This window comes from Amaranthus tricolor, chromosome 8 (assembly GCF_026212465.1).
Source record: "Amaranthus tricolor cultivar Red isolate AtriRed21 chromosome 8, ASM2621246v1, whole genome shotgun sequence".
Taxonomy (NCBI): domain Eukaryota; kingdom Viridiplantae; phylum Streptophyta; class Magnoliopsida; order Caryophyllales; family Amaranthaceae; genus Amaranthus; species Amaranthus tricolor.
In genome coordinates this window covers 27,872,095-27,894,667 of record NC_080054.1, presented here as the reverse complement: position 1 = coordinate 27,894,667, position 22,573 = coordinate 27,872,095, and the positions used below count along the sequence as shown (strand labels likewise).

The window sequence follows — 22,573 nt, the reverse complement described above, 5'->3', positions numbered from 1 at the left end:
ATTAACCCTTGATAGCAAATAACCTTTACATAAAGTGCACATGATTAAATAAGTCATTAACTCCATTATAATCTGAAACATAATCAAGGTTTAATAAATTTATTCGATTAGGGACATCTACAATTCTACATGCCCCCTTCGGTAACGGGAAAAAGGTCAGGAAGACACAAATGAGCTCCAAAACATGCACATTTGAACTAAGAATACAAACATGAATTAATATCCCATAATTCTATTTATCAGACCATAAGGTATACTAAATACAGAGATGGTGTCAGATTGACATTACATTCATAAGTAGATATCCAAATGATATTAGAGAACCCGAAAGCTCTATCATACCATTCTGAGTCCTGTGTCACGATCTTATTGATTTTTCCTATTACGAGCAAGTTCACGAGCCATCTCTCGCATTTCCTCTGGTGATGGGGGCCTTGGTCCCTCAGGCGGATAGACCACATAAGAACGCTACACAAAGTTAAAAGATAATGAGAATTCAAAGTTTCAAACAAGTATCAAGTAGGCGAGACCAAATAAACTAGCCTACCAACACACAAGTAGAGACAATACTCTCATACTAAAAATCTGCACATACACTCGAATCTCTAACTTAACTAGGAAGATCAACATCCAACAACTCTCCTCACCAGAATCACTTAGTTCTGTTGTAAGAGCATTTTAAGGAAACCCAAAAACTCAATTAAGTCTATTTAGTAACGCAAAAAATCAGCACTTTATCCAATTCCAATTTTTGTTTTCCATAAGTCATTCAATTTTTTATAGGATAGGAATGAATGGACATTACCAATCATATTTACACTATTTAATGGTTTCCTCAATCATTTTGTTTAACTCCACATATCAACCAAGTAGAACCACTAGGAGCACCGTCAAGCTATATTTGCATGGACTAATGACAAATAAAATTAACACTTATGCATTTACCAAAACACTAACACCCGATTCAATATTAATATGATAGAGGTAGTTTGCAAAACTAAACATTATTGATACAAATAAATTATAACACAAAAAACTAAGGTTTGTTAACTTTGCTTATCTCAAATGGAGGTACATGAAAATGTTAGCACGTTTTAATTCCATAAATAAGACTGACAGAAAGTGGTCAAATATATCATATTAAGATCACTTGGAAGTCTTTTAATGAGTATGGCTCACGATGCATTCCAGGCACAAGATTATGAATAATCAGAGACAAGAAAACAGATTATATGACAATCATTAAGGTGACTTAGCAATCACTACTCTGAACTAGAGCACCTGAAGTAGCTTATAATGATAGAAGGATGAATTAAAGAAGATGAACACTCAAATTAAAATCCCAAAATTGACATAAGATGATAAATCAGAAATGAATAGAAAATTGAAAACCTTTCGCTAAGTGTCTACTACTTGAAGCTATCACTAAGGTGAATCACCAAGGATAAAAGACATAAGTGTAACACTCTAATCACCCTATTACCTTAATCAACTATTTAAGGGTAAAAGAAGTATTTACAAGAAGAATAAACAAGCAAGACTTGTGGGTTCAAAATTTGCTACTATAGTAGCAAAGACGAATTTCCATTACTGCAGTTGTATTATAACAAAGAAATCTGATCCGATAGAGTTCGATTCCGGTTCTAAACCCATGACCAATATGAGGTTACGAAACTCCCGGCGAGGGTGAGAGAAATGTGCCTAAAGCAAATAAAATCATATATTCACATACCCCCAATAATATTCAACAAGAGTTCCTTTTCTTTCACCAGACATAATTAAAGGTGAATTGAATTGTTTTTTTTATTATTGGTAAATACAAGTAATAAAAATGCGAAGGAATGAGTGTATAACGGAGCTGAACTTATTAATGAAATATTGAATGGACTCAAGTACATTTAAGTGATGAGAAAAAGCCCCAAGGGCATGCTTTATTTAAAGCAACGCAATGAAGGGATAACGATAGTCCAACCAAGAAACATAAAGAGATATAGATTTGGTTGTCATAAATAAAAGACGAAGAAAAAATGTAAAGGGGATGCCCCCCTCTCTTTGTCTCTCACACTCTCCTCCAAACAATTGTTACATTTTTCTATCCCAGCGCCTTTATTATCAACTTTATGTAGGTTCATTTTTCTTAGTTTGACTTCTATTACCACCCTAATGCATTACCCTCAATCAAGCATGCCCGAAAAAGTATGCTATATGTAAATTGAGAAGAAAACACAAATCAAAATAGAACCAAATTATTGATTTTGCATCTATGCGCCCACATCATCTAGCCTTCAAACTAGAGTTGGACATTTAGAAAAGGAATATATAGTTCCTATAATCTATAATTTTAGATGGACCCTTGCATTATACTTATTTTTGATCTAAGATAGCTCTAACATTCTAAATACTTCTATTTCCATTAAGTTTAAATAATCATGGTCTTTCTACAAAGGATTGTTAGGTATTCCACCAAACAAAAGTCCCATTTCCCATTAGAGTCTACAATTCTTCATCTCCCATTTTATGTGACCAAGTAAAAGAACAAGAAACTAGTACGTACGCTAGTTATGCATACTTCTCTTACAGGACTATTATTGTATGCATAAAGTCAAAAGGAAAGTAACTATCACCTTGTAGTGGTAACCATTTCCCTTAGTTCCCTATATTTCAGCCTTTCACTACCCATTTCCTTTAAAATTCAGTAATAATTTTACTGTTTCCTACTCCCTTTCCTTAATTTGCATTACATGGGGCAAACCCCATGGGACACATGAGTATTATCTAGCCTCATAAGTAACTGATAAGTCCTAATTTCAGGTTAAAAGGGATTGGGAAACAGATAAAAATACACATTTCTCTATTCTGTCTACCATTAAAAAAGCAGACTTGGGGTCTAAGTGGTGGAATAGCCGGAAACTCTAGTAGTGACCGGAGACTCGTGGACAAACATTGATCAGAAAACCATCACCTTGATTCCGCATTATCAGTTAGTCCTCTAATATCTACAAACACATAAATACCCTATCAAATTTCCTTAAAATATTGATCCTTTAATGATCAAACACAAGGGGATAACAATCCCAACAACCTTCATGTTCGATCTAATAAATCTTGTTAATCCACACATATATTGCAATCAATGGATAAGAGGTTTTAAACATGGTCTTAAGGAGAAAAGTAAACAAAAGAGTATCAATTTCAATCATAAATCAAATTGAAGAATTGTAATGACAGGATTATAAAAACCCAGCAATTGAATAAACAACAACCAAAAATTCTAGCAAAATGAAAGATATTAAGATTGAAAGATTAAAGAAAGACATACTCCACCCATGAATTTCTGGAGATTTTTGGTGTTGTTGGCAAAAGCATACATAAGAACAATGGGAACAGTTACATAGCAAGCAAACTTTCCCACCTCCAAAAGCCCTTTCCCTGCTCCCAAAGACGACATTTTTCCACACAACTCTAATTCTGAAAGAGAATATGTTAATTTCTTGGGTAAGTGCATCAAATCCGAATAAGTTCGGTGCTAGGTAATTGTGAATTTTGATTTATGATAGTCTATGAGATACGTATGATCGCCGAACATGCGATAGACAAGGGCAAAATCGTAATTTGAAACAGTATAGATGGGACCATACACTTATTTTTTTAAAAAAAATTATATATTTGAAAGCACAAAATGAGTTTAATATTTTTCAAAATTGTTTATTTATATACTACATTGTTTTTGTTTACTATTAAGAAAAGTATAATTTTTTTTAATGGTGAATATATTATTGGAAAAATTGACATTAATAACTCGACCATTTACTTATTCGTTGTGAATAATTTCAACTTTGGATTATTTTCTAATAATCTAATATTTGTGATAACTTTTCTCACAATATGCCGTATTGCTTATAATAGGTATGCTGCAAGCAAACTAAAATAAATATTGGATTATACGCAACGAACTAAGAGCAAATATTAGATTATTAGAAAATAATCTAAAGGTTGGATTATTCACAGGAAATGAGCAAAATGTTGGATTATTAATGTTAATTTTTCCTATATTATTTTATTGAATAATCAATTTGATGAAGAAAAAGCGAAGACCATATGCATTATAAAAATATTTAAATAAAGTTAGTTAGAAAATATATGACACTAAATAAAATTAGTTGAAAATATATAGATAATACAACAACTGAGAAAATTATTTGTGATGATTAGAAAATATATAGATAATAAAATTAATGTCAATTATGTCTAAAATTTGTGATGATTAGAAAATTTAGTTAGGAAAATAATATATACAACAACTTAAAATAACAATTAAAAATAACTTTAAGAAACAAAAGAAGTACTTTCAACTGAGATAAAATTGAATTTTTTGTAATTATTTAAATTGATGAAGTACTTATTATATTTCTGTGTCCTTTTAAAATATCAATACATGTTTGTAAATGAGCTCTTAATGATATAATATTCTCATAGATGCATAATTGCAAACCTAAATTTTTTTTTATAATTCCAATAAACATGATTTATAGAAACATTGAATAAAACTGAGAAAGTATTATACAAATGATATTGTCCCTTGACTACATTCATAAATCATACAAAAGTCTTTATTTTTCAATCTTAAAATTTAGCAAGATATTAGGCCTTTAGAGTCTAGAGTCTAGACCTACCAACATTTTAAGGAATGGGATAGATGTCCCGGACCCATCAGACATGGATGTTGATAAAAGATGGTGCAACTTATGGGGGTGAAGCTGCAAAAGTGTTCTCCAAAATCCCAAAATTATTGTTTATCTAATACTCCCTCCTATTCACTTTAGGAGTCTCATTTGACTTTTCACGGATTTTAAGTAGAGTCAAAAATGGGACCCTAAGGGTAGGAAAGAGAGTGGTATTATGAATTTTTTTAATGTAAGGGAGTAAAATTAGTATGGGTAATGGAGAATATAATTGAAAATAGGATAAAGCTACTAAGGGCATTAAAGTCAAAAACCCATACCAAAAATAGAAATGGGACAATTAAGATGACTTGATCATAAAAGGAAATAAGACAAATAAGCTAAATAGGAGGGAGTATATTTTTTTGTTTGATTATACCTGCTATATTTAACTTTTTATATGATTTAATGTGTTGTTAAACTATATACATCTAAAATAAAATAAAAAATAATATCATAAAAGTCTACAAGATTACTTGACTATTTTTCTATACACATTAGCCGCAATATATAAATAAGCTTGAACGAGTATAGTGCCAAATACCAATTACCATGCAAATATTTCAGAACAGAAAAAGTAATTCATATATCAAGTGACAATAAAACTCAATTAAGAACATCTAATACTCCCTCCTAATTCCTATATATCTAAAGTGTCACATTTGTTTTTTACTCTTTTTTAGGCGGTTAAATAGAACCAAAATAAAATTACAAAACAAAATAATTTGAAAAATGGACCAAATTGTACAAAACGTACGGTTGAACTTAAATTTAATCGCGCAAAACATACAACTAGGTTTAGGTCTAATCACACAAACGTAAAATAGTCATTTTGCACCAAATTTAAAAGTCAAAAATGTTAGTTGTCAAACACTTCCTTACACATGAAACCAAAATTGAGTTTGTCAAGAAATCAATTCAGCTAAAAGATTAAGCTGGTGGTTGAGGCTCCAAGATATGCTATATACTGTAACACACCTCCTAACACGAAAGCCCTTTGGGCTAGAATTATGAATGCGACACATATCCTCTTCGTACCTGATACTGAATATTCCACTTTAAATGAGGGGTTATTGAGATTTGAACCCGTGACCCCTTGTCAAAAACCAATTAAACCAAAAATTAATCTGATGGTAAAGCCCCAACTATGTTATATACTTTAACAATACCATAGTTCATAGTAGTTAAGCATATGCTTAAAATTCAACATACAACTCAAATGCAAAATATTTCCTATATTCTAAATTACTTGCAACATTGAAAATTATGCACTATTTATTCATCACTTTTAATTTGTAATTAATTTTTAATATGTGAGTTGAAATATACCAAGTAAGATTTTATTTAATTTATCTCAATATAAAAATTATTAATGTTAAATTTTTATAATTTTTTATTATGTATAATTATTACATTTAACTTTATGAAAAAGCAAATGTCTAACAAACACTATTCCTAAAGAGTTACATTTACTCATTTTGCACCAAATTGCAAAACTCTTTCTCATAAAAAAGGCACATTGACCTTTTCTCCCTTTATCAAGGTAAACTTGTATCTCCCAATTCAGTATTCTCTATTCTTATTCCTATTCCTTCCAAACTGAGTAGGAGTAGACACAAAGAACTACATCTCCCTAAACTCCAAGACCAGTCCCTTTCTTTCTCCTTCTCTCTTCAATAACTACAACTTCTTCTGTTTCACTTTTCACAGTCCCAGTAAAATAGCCTTCCAGGAGTAGGAGTGTAGGACTCCCCTTCCCTCTTGTTAAAATAAAAACAAAAACTTTCTCATATACCCATAAAAAATCCTCCTTTTATATTCCTAAAACTTGCAAACTCAAATCCATTTTAGCTTTTCATTCAAATTAGCCATGGAAGAAACAGAAGAATCCAACCCAACTAGAAACTTAGCTTCTCATAGTAGAAACAGAAATCATCATCATAATCATCTATTTAATCATCATAATCAATACTATAATCCAAATGCTATTGTCCCATATAATAATTATCATTATACTAGTAATTTACTTCATTTGCACCATTCTAATACTTACAGATTTATTGGGTTTTTAGAACAAAACTTTCAACAACAACAAGGTATTCTTCCTTTACCCCCAATATTACCATTTCAAGTTCCTTTACATCAAACCCAGAAATTTAGGCCAAAAACCCATTATTCTAAACCTTCTTTTAAACCCCACAAACCTATTCCTTCTGTTCTTCTTCCTGCTTCTGATAATGATGTTACTAGGGTCTCACCTGCAACTCAAGGTAAAGGAATGATCTTTATCCTTTGTTACTTGATTATTCCAAGCTTCTTAATTTTGTTTTGGATTTTTATGTTAATTATTTTTTATTGAAAAGAGAAAAAGGTTAACTTACCTTTTGAAAATATTCAAATGATTGAATATAGATATGGCGGAAATAACACTCTTTCCTTTGTGGGTTACTGTTAGTTTTAAATGGGTTGTGACTTTGAATGGATTAGACTCTTGGATTATACCTTTTTATTTTTATTTTTTTTATTTTCATAGGTAGCCTTAGAATTAGGTTTGATGATTTAGCAAACACTACTATGACCTATAAGTTGCATATAAGCTCTACTGTTCTTGTTCTAAGGTAGGAAGAAACTGACTCGGTGCACATTTAATTAGTGTGTACCAACCTTAATATGCTACTTGTCTAGAGGAGTGAACAGCAAGGAGAGTGGGTTAGTAGAGTGTAGTGCAAGGAGCGAGAATTAGTAGATTAGAGAGTAAGTAGTGGTGCATTGTACAACAGCTAGTTCTACTAGAGACGTCTCTTTCGAGAGACATATTTCAAGTCCAATTCATTAAAAATTAATGTCTACTTATCATATTCTTAATGCCTACTTACATTATCCTTAATGTTTACTTATTGTATCCTTAATGGCTACTTTTAATATCTTAAAACAATATTTTAAAAAAAAATATATTGAACCGGCCCAATTAGAGGTCTCTCACAAGAATTTGTGATTGTACAATTATTGTGCACTAAGTCCATATTAGACTTTGATCATGTTACTTGGATTCGAGTACTCATATTAAACCAGGAGTATTGATACGAAGGCTAGTTTGGCATTTGGTTACAAATATATATTACCACTGTTCTGAAATACTTCAACTGATCGTGACTTAATTAGAGGAGAAATGTCACTAGCATTTATAATGAGCAGAGGTTATATATGTTTGTAACCAAATAACTAACATCATTCCTATGTTAATGAGACTCGTACTCAAATATGCTCAAACATGAACGCAAATACATTTTGCGATGAGTAAATGATTAGAGTAGGACAAACATGTAGAATCGAGTGTCACACTCAAAACATTGTGGAGGTATTGAGGGTATGAATGATTTAATTCTAACAACTATACAAGTATCTAAGGTTAGTGTGTTTTAGAAAGGATTTCTATATCTTCAAATACTAATGGAAATGTTGTAACAAAGCAGGTGATGAACAGATTGAGCGAAAACTTGGTTTACTTAACATAAAGAAGTCAAATGTTGTTGATACTCCACTACAAGCTTTGGTGGTTGCCAAGAGGCCAGACTGTGGTGGAAAAGAAGGCCAGGCTATTTCTCTTCTGGCTAACCATTTTCGAGTAAAATTTGATCCATGTAAGCATATTTTCCACTACAATGTCGAAATATCTCCAAATCCTCCTAAGGAAGTAGCTCGTTTAATTAAGAAAAAAGTTGTTGAAGAAAACTCGGCTTTGCTTTGTGGTGCTTCGCCTGCTTTTGATGGTAGGAAGAATTTGTATAGTCCTGTTGAGTTTCGAAGCAATAGGCTCGAGTTCTTCGTTGGTCTTCCGATGTTTATTAGTAGTAAATCGTGTTTAGAAGGCAATACTTGTGTAGAAGTAGAGAAAAAGGGGCAAAAACTTAAGGTATTTAGGATCAACATTAATCTAGTATCAAGATTAGATGGAAATAACTTGAAGAAGTACTTAAACAAGGAGGGAGATGACTGTGTGCCACTTCCTCAGGAATTTCTCCATGCTTTGGATGTAGTCTTGAGGGAATGTCCTAATGAAAAATGCTACCCTTCGGGGAGATCAATGTATTCGAAGTCCATGGGAGGGGCTCGAGAGATTGGAGGAGGAGCTGTTGGATTACGCGGGTTTTTTCAGAGTCTAAGGCCGACTAAACAAGGCCTTGCTTTGAATGTAGATTTTTCGGTGACAGCATTTCATGAGAGTATTGGAGTCATAGACTATTTACAAAAACGCTTGAAGTTTTTGCACGATCTGCACGAGAGGAATGATAGGTTTTTGACAACCATGGAGAGGAAGGAAGTTGAGAAGGAATTGAAGAACTTGAGGGTCTTTGTTTCACATAGAGACCCGGGTCAGAAATATCGGTTTCACAGCTTGACTGAGGAAGTTACCGAAAAGCTCTGGTTTGAAGACCGGGATGGCAGCAAATTGAGGCTCTTAGATTATTTCAAGGATCATTATGAGTATGATATACAATACCGGAATTTGCCTTGCTTACAGATCAGTAGGAGTAAGCCATGTTACCTTCCGATGGAGCTTTGCACGATTTGTGAAGGGCAGAAGTTTCTTGGTAAACTCTCAGATGACCAAACAGCAAAAATCATGAAGATGGGAAGTCAAAAACCAAGAGAACGAAGAGCGATAATCAATGGAGTCATGAATGGACCTGTTGGACCAACAAGGTAATTTAGTTATTAATGGTTTTTGTAGTTTCCTCCAAATTCATCAGAGGATTCTATGTTAATTATTCATTTGGTCGGTAACTTCTCGCCTGAATAGTAAACGGCTAACTGAAAGTAAGTACAGGTGTCATCTCAAAGTTTATTGTTGACGTGAGAGGTCATCGATGGTACTTTTCTGTCCCATTGAATTTGCTACATAATGCAAATAAAGTGAAAACTTTTTTAATGTTGTGTAGCAGATTCAAAGGGACGGAGGGAATATTGTTTATTACCAACCCCACCTCAATTTCTTTCAACCGTTACATTGTGGCTTTTGTTTTTGTTCTTAGTGGTTGCCAAGGAGAAGAGTTCAATTTACAAATTTCGAGAGAAATGACACGGTTGAACGGGAGAGTTCTTATGCCTCCAAAATTGAAGCTCGGAGATAAAGGGCTTGTAAGTGATGTACTTCCTACCTCCATTGATCGGAAATGGAGCCTTTTAGGTGGGCACGTTTCTGAAGGGGCGCGGATCGAAAGGTGGGCGATGATCAGTTTCGGTGGAACCCCTGATCAAAAATCTCATATTGCTAAATTCATTAGCCAGCTATCTTTAAAGTGTGAACAAATGGGAATTTTCCTCAACAAATCCCCCGTTTTAGCCCCGCAATTTGAGCCCATCCATGTGCTAAACAATGTCACCCTCTTGGAAAACAAACTATACAAGATCCAAAAAGCAGCAGTAAACAATCTTCAGCTACTATTGTGCATAATGGAGAAGAAACATAAAGGGTATGCAAATCTCAAACGAATCGCTGAAACACGCGTAGGAGTAGTAAGCCAATGTTGCTTATACACGAACCTTAGCAAACTAAACTCCCAATTTTTGACAAACATGGCTCTTAAGATCAATGCCAAAGTCGGTGGGTCGACAGTAGCACTATTCAGATCATTACCCTCTCAAATCCCTCGTCTACTTACACATGATGAGCCATTAATCTTTATGGGTGCAGATGTGTCTCATCCTCACCCTCTCGATGACTCAAGTCCTAGTGTTGTGGCGGTTGTTGGCAGCTTAAACTGGCCGTCAGCTAACAAGTATGTGTCAAGAATGAGGTCTCAAACACACAGGCAAGAGATCATAGAAGATCTAGGACAAATGGTGCACGAAATACTCGTTGAATTTTGCCAAGTGGTAAAAGCTCTCCCTAGACGAATCATATTTTTCCGAGATGGGGTCAGTGAGACTCAATTCTATAAAGTTTTAAAAGAAGAATTGCAATCAATAAGAGCTGGGTGTGACAAATTTCTGGATTATAAACCGCTGATCACATTTGTTGTGGTACAGAAACGACACCACACGAGATTATTCCCCGATGAAAGTGATCCGAGTTGTCTACAATTCTGCGACGAGAACATCCCTCCAGGAACTGTTGTAGACACTGTGATCACTCATCCAACGGAATTCGATTTTTATCTTTGCAGTCATTGGGGAGCGAAGGGAACAAGTCGACCGACACACTACCATGTGCTGTGGGACGAAAGCAAGTTCACTTCTGATGAGTTTCAGAAACTGGTTTATAGCTTATGCTTCACATTTGTAAGGTGTACTAAACCAATTTCTATAGTACCTGCTGCTTACTATGCGCATCTTGCAGCGTATAGGGGCAGACTGTACCTCGAAAGGTCAGACTCTACGGTTTCTAGCAAGTGCGGTGGTGGCCCAACAATATCTCGAGTTGGTCCTCCGAAGGCGACTCCTCTTCCAAAGATTAGTGAAAATGTAAAGAAACTAATGTTTTATTGCTAACTATTTTCTTGGTGTTCATGTGATGAAAGCTATGAGCTAATTTAGTTTGTAGATTCTTGAAAGTCGGTAAAATAGATCAGTGAAATGTTGCATTAGCTCAGTGTCTTGTTAATAAATCTTTTGAATCGAAGAGTGTTAGTACTATTTTTCGACCCGTTTAATTTGTATTATTTGCCATTGTGCTACTCTACTTATTTTGCACAATTCTGTCAATGTTTCATTTAATATTAAATATCTATATTTTTCTTTAAAATAACACATATTTCTCTTTAATAGTAATTCAAGAGGACGGAAATGTGGCGTTCTTGTAACTTGTTAGTGCCTTGTGGATGTCTATGCTTGTGCTCCCTTCGTTTTCTAATGAGGTTCCTATAAGAAATGTTCATAGGAATTAAGAAAAATACAATTTTTTAGATAGTGGAGATATTATTTATTGAAACGATAAATTTGATGAAGGAAAAGTGGAGACCACAAATATTAAAAAAAGGTTAGTGGAAAAAATATAGGGAATATAACTAATTAAAAAATGTTTTTATGAAGTTAGTGGGAAACATGTGGAGACCATAAAGAATATAAAAATTGTTAAAATGAAGTTAGTGGAAGATATGTGGAGACCATAATCATTATTAAATATTAAAATGAGAATGGATAAGGTTATTTTTGTCTCAATTTGTAATATAAATGAAAAGATTCCTTATGGGAACAACAATTGAAACACTCCAAAAAGTGGGAACTTCTTTAAGGAATGGAGGGAGTAACTTCTAAGTGTCTTTTGTTCTTACTTCTTCCGTTCCAATTTACTCGCAAGATTGGAAATACTTGCACTATCCACTAATTTCCCTTAATTTATGATTAATTTTATTGATATTAAATTTTTATAATTTTTTATTATACATAACTATAAATATTAAGAATTGAATTAGTGCATTAGACATATTTAAAAAAACAAATATTTTAAGTATTTTAAAAATAAAAAAGTATATAATATTATACATTTTAGCGACTTGTAACCTTTTTTTTTTTTTCTCATTTTACATCAAAATTTAACGCTATCATTATCTTCTAATGTCATCGACATGTTAACGCTCTACTAATATGATCCTTCATGTTCAATCTATCAGTTCATTTACCATCAAATTTATTAGAATATGGGATACGATGGCAGAAAAAGTAAAAAATGTGGGCAACACGAGCTGCAGGCTACAGGGATAGAGTAGTACACAAGCAAGAAGCGTAGAAATGGAGTTATTCGTAGGTGAAGGACAAAATAGCACAAAAGGGCTTAGTATTAAAAGTTACACTACTCCTAAAAGCCTACACTACCCTCTAACCATTACTGGGGACTTAAGAACTCCATGTATTACGTACTACTCCTAGTATGAAACTGAAAAGGCTATGTTTACTCCTACTACAGTCTATACTCTATAGTATGTCCTATGTACCCTCCTCTGAATCCTCTCTCATTCTACCGACTTGTCAACTTGCGTAAACTTTTTTCTACCTTTCACTCTGCTTCTGCTTATTCTCATCTGTTTGTCATTTACCAAGTACAGAAAAGCTGATCCCACCTCTTAATCTGACTTGAACCTAATTCGAGATAAATGGATTTAGATTGAGGAGTTTTGACCCATCAATTCCACTGAATCTGTTTATTAAATGATTTAGATTTAGGTTAAAATTTTAAACCTGAAACAAAACTGTATAATTCATTTAATTAAAAGTGTTAATTTCAAGTTAAATCATAAGTATAACCTAAATTTAATTTATTTTATATCTTTTTATTTTTCATGGTGAATACAAAATAAACAACAAAAAACATAAAATTTAAAAGTAAGGCATAAAAATTCAATGTAATCAATGTTAAGAATCTTAAAATAAAAACAAAAAACTATAAATAAGTTAAGTGGGTCAGATTTAATGATCTGTTGTGGGTCGAATCAAGGTTGTTATTTTTGACTCAATTAACTCAATGGGTTGTGTTTGAGTCAAGGGTTTTCTAATTTATTTTTATATGACCCGAATTCGAACACTACCCAACTTGATCTATTTGACAGACCTAGTCTTAGGACAGTGATTAAAAATTTAAATTAGTATTGAGTTAAAGTGATGAAGAATTTACAAAAATATTTAAAATAATAGAGAATAAAAGTAATGGAATTATATCTAAATACAAAAAATAAAAAATTAAGCAAATTTATTAAAACGGATTAAAATAAAAATTTAGCAATTAAATATGTCCTATTGAATAAATGCTTCCGCCACTATAAGTTTGAATAAATGATATTTGCTGTCATTTTGGAATTGCAACAAATACAATATGCCAATATCTATATTTTTAAGAGTAGAGTAAAAAGTTTATACTCTTATTTCTATTAAGATTGAAACAATAGCAATTGATATAAAAATTAAGAAAGAAGTGAGGATATTGATATTGTGTAGATAGAATTAACAGTGAGAAAAAATAAAACAAGATAGTTAGGTTCAAAATTAAAGGAAATAGCGTAAACATTAGCTGAAATGACAATACTGCAAAGTAAAAGGAACAGACAAAAATAAAAATAACGATGAACTTATAGTGATATAGAGAGTACTATACATGAAAGTAGAAAAATTAGAAGACTAGATAAAAATTTGTCAAAGAACCAACCCAACAAAAGCTTAAGCTGATGATTGAGGTTCCAGAATATTATATATACTCTAACACGCCCCCTCACACGAGAGCCTATTGGGCTAGAAGTGTGAATGCGTACACGCGCTGAATATTTCACTTAAATGAGGGGTGGTTTAGATTCAAACTCGTGACCTCTTGTCAGGTTAACTTCTGATACCATATCAAGGAATCAACTCAACCAAAAACTTAAGCTGATGGTTAAAGCCTTAAAATATCTAATATACTCTAACAAAATTAAAATTAAATGTGCGAAAATTCATAACAAAAATAGAATTATACAAATTTAAAAAGAATTATTGCAATTCATATGGTATAAAGAAGTATAAAGGGAGTAAAAATGTTCACATTGAGGTATTTATGAATCTGTTGCACTGTTATATGGGCCCACCCCTTCGACCCTTTATTACTCAGTACTCCAACTTTGCACAATGCTAAAGCCTTATTTGGCGGCATGTGTAGTACTATGTCCATTGTCCTCAATCCTCATAATGTGCAATACAATACAAGTATGTTCCATGAGTAAGTTTATGGTTTTTACTTTAAAGTTAGCTCGGTAAAAGCTAGTTTATAAGTTATTTATTAAAAAACATTTTTAAGTGTTTTTCTTAATATAAAGTCAAAAATAAAAAAAATACTCAATAAAATAGCTAATTGTCAAACATATTTGTAGTTAAGCGGTGTGTTTTGCTAAATAAATTTTTATTACCTTTTGACTTTTTGTGTTTTAGTTACTTAAACAATTTGAAGAAAAATCGATCAATGACTTTAAGATCTTGGAAAAAGTTGGCTCCAAATCAAAACTAACAAGCTACTGTTTGTTGCGTTTTCATTGGCATTAAGTTTGTAACCTATTTTTTTTATTAAAAAACAGTCAGTATCCAATAACTAATTACTGTCAAACATATTCATAATAGTAGAATTAATAAGAATCAAATATTTTCATATTTTCAGTTAATTGAACCACCCAACTCCAACCAAGACAAATAAAGCATATGTGCCTTACCACAAGACTACTATCTTCATTCTCCTCTTAAACATTAGCCTTTATGGTCCGATGATCAAGAAAAAATTATTAGCTTTTAGTATTTTATTTACCACAATTATGTAAATTTTTTTCATTTTTTTTATTTAATTATAAATACTTCCCACAAAGCTGTTCACTTTAGTTTAAATTTTTAATTCTTTTTAATGAGAGCCCTAACAATATTAGTAGTTTTCATAAAAACACTAATCACCTATAACATTAATTGTTATATAAACTTAAATTTTATTTTAAGTATCTTGAAGAAGTTATGACTTATTTGGGAAAAAATCATACTGATATTTTTAACTTTTAATTATTTTATTCAAGGATAGGTAATATAAAATACTTACAGCTAAGAAAAAGAGATAATTAATCCTTTTTAATTAAACAATCATAATATTCATTCATAAAGGTAAAAGATCAAAGTAGTACTAAGATTACCCGATTCTTATTTGTCGCCACCCTTTTCATTTTATTGCCACCCCCTCTTCTAATGAAATTACGAATTTGTCCTAAGATTACGACTGAAGTAAAAATCATGCATGAATATGAGTTATGAGACCATCAGAATCTCTAATATCTATGCTGCTATTGGATTGTCATGTTGCGTTAAATTTCAGTATTTATAACATTGGCTTCCCTACATTAAAGCTGTTGCTATTTGCATGTATTTCGTCTATCACAAGAATTAGCCCTATTTTGTTTTTAGTGATTTATTGAATTTGTCTTAATTTTTTTTTTAATTTTCATTCATACATGTAAATTACTTTTTATTCACATATTTCTCTTATTTTCTAAAAAAATATAGGTTTTTATTCGTATTTTAATTTTTATCTTATTTGTTCTTGAGGCTATTTCCCTGGAAGAAGAAACAAAATTATGCAGTATGAATGAGAAATAACACTGCCAAATTGGTCAGGTATGGGCCTATGGAGTATGGAGTATGGAGTATGGAGTGCTCACTGTCCCAATTCCAATTGTCTTCAAACCTTCTCCTCTGTTACACTGCCAGTTTTTAACTGTTCTTGGCCTTCTGGCGCCCACATTTTACACTTGGAATTAGTAGCTCCCAAAATTTATATTCCTTGTTAGATGTATTATGTATAGTATCAAGTAGTACATTTATCATTTATGAAGCTATCCATAGTGGTTTATATTTAATTTTTTATTTATTTAAAATAAAGTTATATCATCTTATTTAATTATCTTAATATATATTTTAATAATATTAATTATTTATAACCTAAGTATATTCATTTTTACACAAAATAAAATAGAGGAGGTTGTTATAGACTTATTTAAAAGCCCACCTTAAAGACACCAAGGTTGTTTTTCTTAATTATCACATAATTTTTTTCTTCTCTTAAATTTTTAAAACAAATGGTTAAAATTTAATAGACAATATCTCATGATAAAAATCCTTAAATGTGTTTTTCTTTAGTTTATGATTTCACTACAAAAGTAACATATTTCCAAACTATAGTAAGCTTCCAAAAATAATACTCGGGAAAATTAAAAATTCTAAATTTTTTAGTTAGAATCTAAGATTTAAAACACCTATTATAAGACTTAAAATGCCACTTTCAACGCTTAAAGTTAAAACTACTACTCTAAGTTTTAGCCTTCTTCTCCAAAATGTTTAACTTCAATTTTTAACTATCTATTCTAATCGTAAAACACTCGTTCTAAGACTTAAAATGTCAATTCCAACTCTTAGAATCCTACTCGAAATGTTAATCTTCCATCTTCAAAGACTTAACTTTATTTTTTATGTTCCTATTCTAACCATTAAAATTATCATTCCAAAGCTTAAAATCTACATTTTAAGGTTTAAAATCCATACTTTAGCCTTAATTTTTCATTCACCCATAATTAAAATGACTATTCCAAAACGTAAATTGCGTATTACAAGATCTAAAATGCTCAATCCAAATTTTAAAATGACAACTCAAAATATTTTTATAGAAAATTAACTTACTTTCAAAAAAATAATAACTTTAATTGCACCGTTTTCCGGGCCTATGAATTGTGCGGCCGTCTCACAAAAAATTAATTTATCCGTAAAAAGTTGAATGTCACATTTACATATCTTTGTTTTCTGAATGCTTTATTTTGGACATTCCAAAAGAAAAAGGGCATTATTATTCATCGCCACCCTTTTTATTTTATCGCCCCCCTCTCCGAATGAAATTACGATTTTACCCCTTGACTTAAAATTTGTTTAACAAACGTAAATCTCACTTAATAACACTATTATCACTTTAAAAACATTAAATTTAAAGTTTAAACGTAATCCCAAACATTTTTATCGCGACCCTATATATATTGAATTTTCAGTAGCGCTCTTGCAAGATATATGAATTCAAACACAATACTATCTCTCTAAAAACGTACTTTGATTTTAAACAAGCTGATTGCTAGAATCGATTTACTATGGCTAACGAAATCGATTTATATTATTATTATTATTATTTAATATACGTTGTAGTAAATTATTTTATTTTCTAATTTATTATTATTTTGTAATTTATTATTATTATTTATTATTATTATTATTATTATTATTATTATTATTATTATTATTATTATTTATTATTATTATTATTATTATTATTATTATTATTATTATTATTATTATTATTATTATTTTTATTGTTATTATTATTATTATTATTATTACTATTACTATTATTAATATTATTATTATTATTATTATTATTATTATTATTATTATTATTATTATTATTATAAATATTATTATTAGTATTGTTATTATTATTATTATTATTATTATTATTATTATTATTATTATTATTATTATTATTATTATTAATTTAAATAATTTATATTTATATATTATTATTATTATTATTTTCTTATTATTTAATATTAATTTGTTTTATTATTATTACAATTATTTTATTTTATATTTTGTATTCTTATTATTTTAATATTAATTATTGAAGTAAATTATATTTTTTATTTAATATTAATTTGTATTATTATTATTTTAATATTAATTATAAAAGTAAATTATAATTTTTATTTATTATTGAATATTTTTATTATAATGTTTGTATATGTATAATTTTTTAATAACCTAATGTATGGTTTATTTCATATTTTAAATTTGCAGGACTTTGAAAACTTAGGAGACAACGTAGATTACTCTGGTAGATTTGTTACGGATAGGGAATTTGATTCCGTAGATGAATTACATAGTTGGGCCGATGAGATAGCAATAAACAATTGGTTTTCAATTTACATGTGCTTCTTATAAACAAAAAGGACATTATAGAGTTAGTTTATATTTAAGATGTCACCGCTATAGTAATATTAGGGGTGATTTGCATAACCTAGATAATGCTGCCCGACCTGGTTCTAAAAGTAGAACATGTCAGTGTAAATTTATGATTGTAGCAAGTAGTTGTAAACCAGGAGAAAGACCTTGGACGGTGAGGATGCGTCCTGAGGAAAAAGGTAGACATAACCACCGATTTTTAGTGTACAGAGATGGTCATGTAAGGGCAAATAGGTTGAATGTAGATATTCAGTAGCACATACGACAGCTTATTACAACCGGTATGCAACCTGCCTTTATCATGATTTCAATTAGAGAAAATTTTTCTGGTTTTTTATTAGTATGAATCAAATATACAATGTTAGATAACCAATTAGAAGAGAAAAGATGGAGGGTAGGACTCCCCTTCTACATTGTCTTTATTATATAGCCACATAGCATAATTACGTGGTTTGGACAGACTTGGATAGTGAAGGGGATTTGAACAGATTATTAGTTGCAAATCCTACCTCAATCCAAATGATACGTACGTGGCCGTATGTTGTGTTGATAGATACAACGTACAAAACAAACAAACAAAGTGCCACTGTGTGAAGTAATTGGAATGACACCAACCAATCACAACTTCTTGGTTGCGTTCTGTTTGATGCGAGATAAGGCAGTTGTGTCATATTCGTGGGTGTTACAGGGATTGAAAGATATTTTTAGCACAGCTCAGACTCCTAGCATCATTGTCACTGATCGAGATGAGGGTTTATCTACAGGTATTCGTGACGTCTTCCCAGATAAAAAGGTTTTTTGATTAATTATTGTCATTTTCTTTATTGAAAATGTCTTAATTACGTTCAATGTTATGTTTAATGTAGATGTGCAACTATTGTTATGCATATGGCATATTGCCAATGACGTCGAGAACATGGTGGAGAAGTTGTGTGGCGGGAAAAGAAATCAACAAGGGTAGGTATTCAGAAAAAGTAGATGAAACCCCTTGGTTGAAAGTTCTACACTCGACGAATTTGAAGAGAGATGGCGATCGATTGTGACTACCTGGTCGGTTAGAAACAGAAAGGTCGTTCGATACTTGGCTGGAACATGAAAAGTAGATGGAACCCCTTGGTTGAAAGTTCTACACTCGACGAATTTAAAGAGAGATAGCAATCGGTTGTGACTACCTGGTCGGTTAGAAACAGAAAGGTCGTTCGATACTTGGCTTGAACATGGATTCCACTTAAAGAAAAATTTGTGCGTGCATGGACGAATGACTGTTTACACATGGGTAACCAGACTACCAGCAAAGTTGAAATCCAACACTCGTCTTTCAAGTATTATCTTGGTAGCGGTAATAGCTCATTTGATACCTTGTTTAAAAGCACACACGCACAGATAACAAACCAGCAAGCCAGGATCCGACAAGGTCGTTGCGACATCATTTCTTTAGACCTTTATATCGCCATGTATATATTTTTTCCTTGGAGCAGTTGCGCCTTGAGTATAACCGTATATTAGATTTGGGTGATTATGTACTTAACAAATGCGGTTGTGTACTTCAACACACCCAGGGATTGCCGTGTGCTTGTTATATATCTGTCGATTGTTTCACAAGGTGCTTTGTATTTGGATGACATTCATCCATTCTGGAGTACTTTGACGTACATAGAGGTAGTAGATGACACCATGAAAGAGTACGGCACGCAAACGCCGATGACAAAGAGTACTTTCAATCGTTGGTCGATGAAGTCTTAAAAGCTGATCCGGCTGTTGTACGACGCTTGTCTCAGGTACTTGAATATGAATTACACCCTGATGGAGCCGATATATACCTGAGCCTTACGCAAGTCCACCTAGAAAGGGAAGACCAACAACAAGAAAAACCCTTAGAAGAAATAAAAGCGCATTTGAATATAATAGATCATCTTCTCGTGGTCGAGGGTCTAGATCTTCATCCCGCGAGAGATCCAGTGGTAGATCTAGTGGTCTGGAAACACAATCCTCAATTAGAATTAAGTTTAGTTTCAACTTATCCGGTACATAACTTACCTTGCCGTTATTTAAATAAGTTTGTTACAGCGTAATCTTACTAACCTTATTTTCAATAATTGCAGATGATCCAGTAGGTCATGATTTTTCACTGTTTTCATGGCCCAATCACATCCCGCACATTCTCCCTCCTTCCTTGTTTGATTGGATTGATGTTATAGGTGATGATAACTGTGGTTTTAGAGCTATTGCCGTCACAGAGTTGGGAGGCGAGGAACCATGGTCTCTTTAAGATGTGCAATGTGCATGGAAATGCAAATGAACAGAGACCAAGGCGTAAATGTGTATCTATCGGAGGAGGCGTTAGACAATGCTATATTCAGAATTGGCTCACACAGCAATTGACCTGCTCCTTATATTCATTGGAGGGAAGCACCGATGGCATTGTAATCTGCAGTAACATTTTTTAACATTGGCATTGCTTATTATGGTTCTGCTAACGGTAATCTGATGTACAATTGTTTGGTTCTTCCATAAGGAAAAGAATGGGTGTGCATAGTGTAAATATAGTTATACATATATGTTGGGTGAATAGAAATCATTTTGTTCAACTATTAATGAGCGACGATTCATCTCCACTGCCGCCAGTCCAGCAATCATGGAGAGAAGTAGTTGACAATTCTTCCAAACATATAGAAACGCATTTTAGTAGTAGGATTTTGCTTTGGAATAGACTATGCGGGCCACGACCATCACAACGTAATAACACCGCTGAAGATGCTGTAAATTTAGATAGTCCATAGTCTAACACATTGTGTGCATCATTATTTAGTTTAACTACACATGTAGATGGGATTCAATTTGTAGATAGTCCATAGTGATACTATTGTGTACATTATTATTTAGTTTAGCTACACATGTAGATGAGATTCAATACATGGATGAAATTCAATATGTATAGAATTGATGTAAATTAATAAAAGCATTGATATAAATTAATTTAACAATAATGTAAAAAGCATTAGTTTTCAATTACAAAAACCAACAGTCTATGAAGGGCCATGCCCCTTAAAAGCTTGACATTCGGCAAATAAATCTCTAATATCAGAAACGTATACATCTAAAACATGTCTTTTTCGGGGGGTCATTTCCGCAACAGAAGGCAGTCTCACCAATGGAGCGACTCGACTCGGCCATTTATTTAGAAACTAGAAAAAAAAGGGGTGTGAATAAAATATTAAACAATAAACAACATCTAAATAACACAAACACATAATAGAAAACAAATAAATTAAAAAAACTAATGTATTGCACTCTGCTTTTAGCTGGACTAAACAGGCACTCGATTCTTCGCCGGGGAGGACGTATGGGTGGGAGGACACTCTGAATCAGTCAACGTAACTAGGATCAGCCTCTGATGGAACAGATGCTCGAGGAAGTGCCTGATCACCAAGGCAACCACAATAGGGGAACATACTCCATGCCTCTGTGTAAAATAGGCGGAGAAGCAAAGGTCACGGAATAGGTACCGTGTGCCGGTCGTATAGCCTGGGTTGGTTTGATAGGAGGGGGGGGAATAGCCTGCACAAAGCCGACCTGTCGCACTGTCCTCTCCGGCAAATACACCTCGACGATATCAAAGCAAGTGATACCCCTGATGTAGGTGGTGCGTGGGTGCTCATTTAGCAATGCCCTTGGAGAAGTCATGTACAGAGTCTATTCCACCTGCATACAAGCAAAATTAACATATACAAATAATCTAAATTTAAGATAACATGAATAACAAAGTGTGATATGATGTACAATATCTGAGTTTCCGTCATGGAGTGCAATATACTCCTGCAGTCCCTCAGCCTGTTCATCTCACGACCTGGCTTGGGCGTGGACCACATCTCCGCCCTAGTCTTATTAGGCACATCTACTTGACGAGGATGAGGGCGACAGGACGGAAAGTACTCGTAAATCCATATCTTAAGCAATGTCAGGCAACCAGCAATGGTCTTGCAACCAACCCTAGACGCCATTCCCAGCTGTCGATACATGGATCTCATCCTGATCGATGTTGATGGTTAGTATCGGGTGAGGTCGCATGCCGGTTCTAGTCTTATCCGCCAACAGTGTAGAGCCGACAATAGCCATGTAATAGGCTGTCGACTGGGTCTCTATAGCCTGGGATCGGTGGCACAACTGCATAACTTCAGCAACGTTGATGCCACCGCTGGTGAATATCCTTTTCGTCGTAGCTCGGACATGGGCTCCCCAAACAAACCAGCAATAGCGCCCTTCCACTCCCCCTCAGCAGGTTCAGCCGGTAGTGAACCTTCAATACTTATGCCCAATACGTGTTGCACGTCGTGCAACAGAATCGTCATCTTCCCCCATGGCAT

General features: G+C 32.7%; 2 protein-coding genes across 2 annotated transcripts; one reads left to right on the top strand and one right to left on the bottom strand.

Moving 5' to 3' along the window:
- Positions 1–47: 47 nt before the first annotated feature.
- LOC130821294 (uncharacterized) lies at positions 48–3,557 on the bottom strand. Its single transcript, XM_057686988.1, has 2 exons — positions 3,320–3,557; positions 48–468 (listed from the first exon to the last, which is right to left on the bottom strand). Exons 1-2 carry the CDS (start codon positions 3,503–3,505, stop codon positions 367–369), a joined length of 288 nt encoding a protein of 95 aa, XP_057542971.1. The 5' UTR covers positions 3,506–3,557; the 3' UTR covers positions 48–366.
- Positions 3,558–6,250: 2,693 nt separating this feature from the next.
- On the top strand, positions 6,251–11,424 carry LOC130821242 (protein argonaute 7). Its single transcript, XM_057686925.1, has 3 exons — positions 6,251–6,991; positions 8,195–9,425; positions 9,755–11,424. The coding sequence occupies exons 1-3, from the start codon at positions 6,592–6,594 to the stop codon at positions 11,211–11,213; spliced, it is 3,090 nt and encodes a 1,029-aa protein (XP_057542908.1). The 5' UTR covers positions 6,251–6,591; the 3' UTR covers positions 11,214–11,424.
- Positions 11,425–22,573: the final 11,149 nt, after the last annotated feature.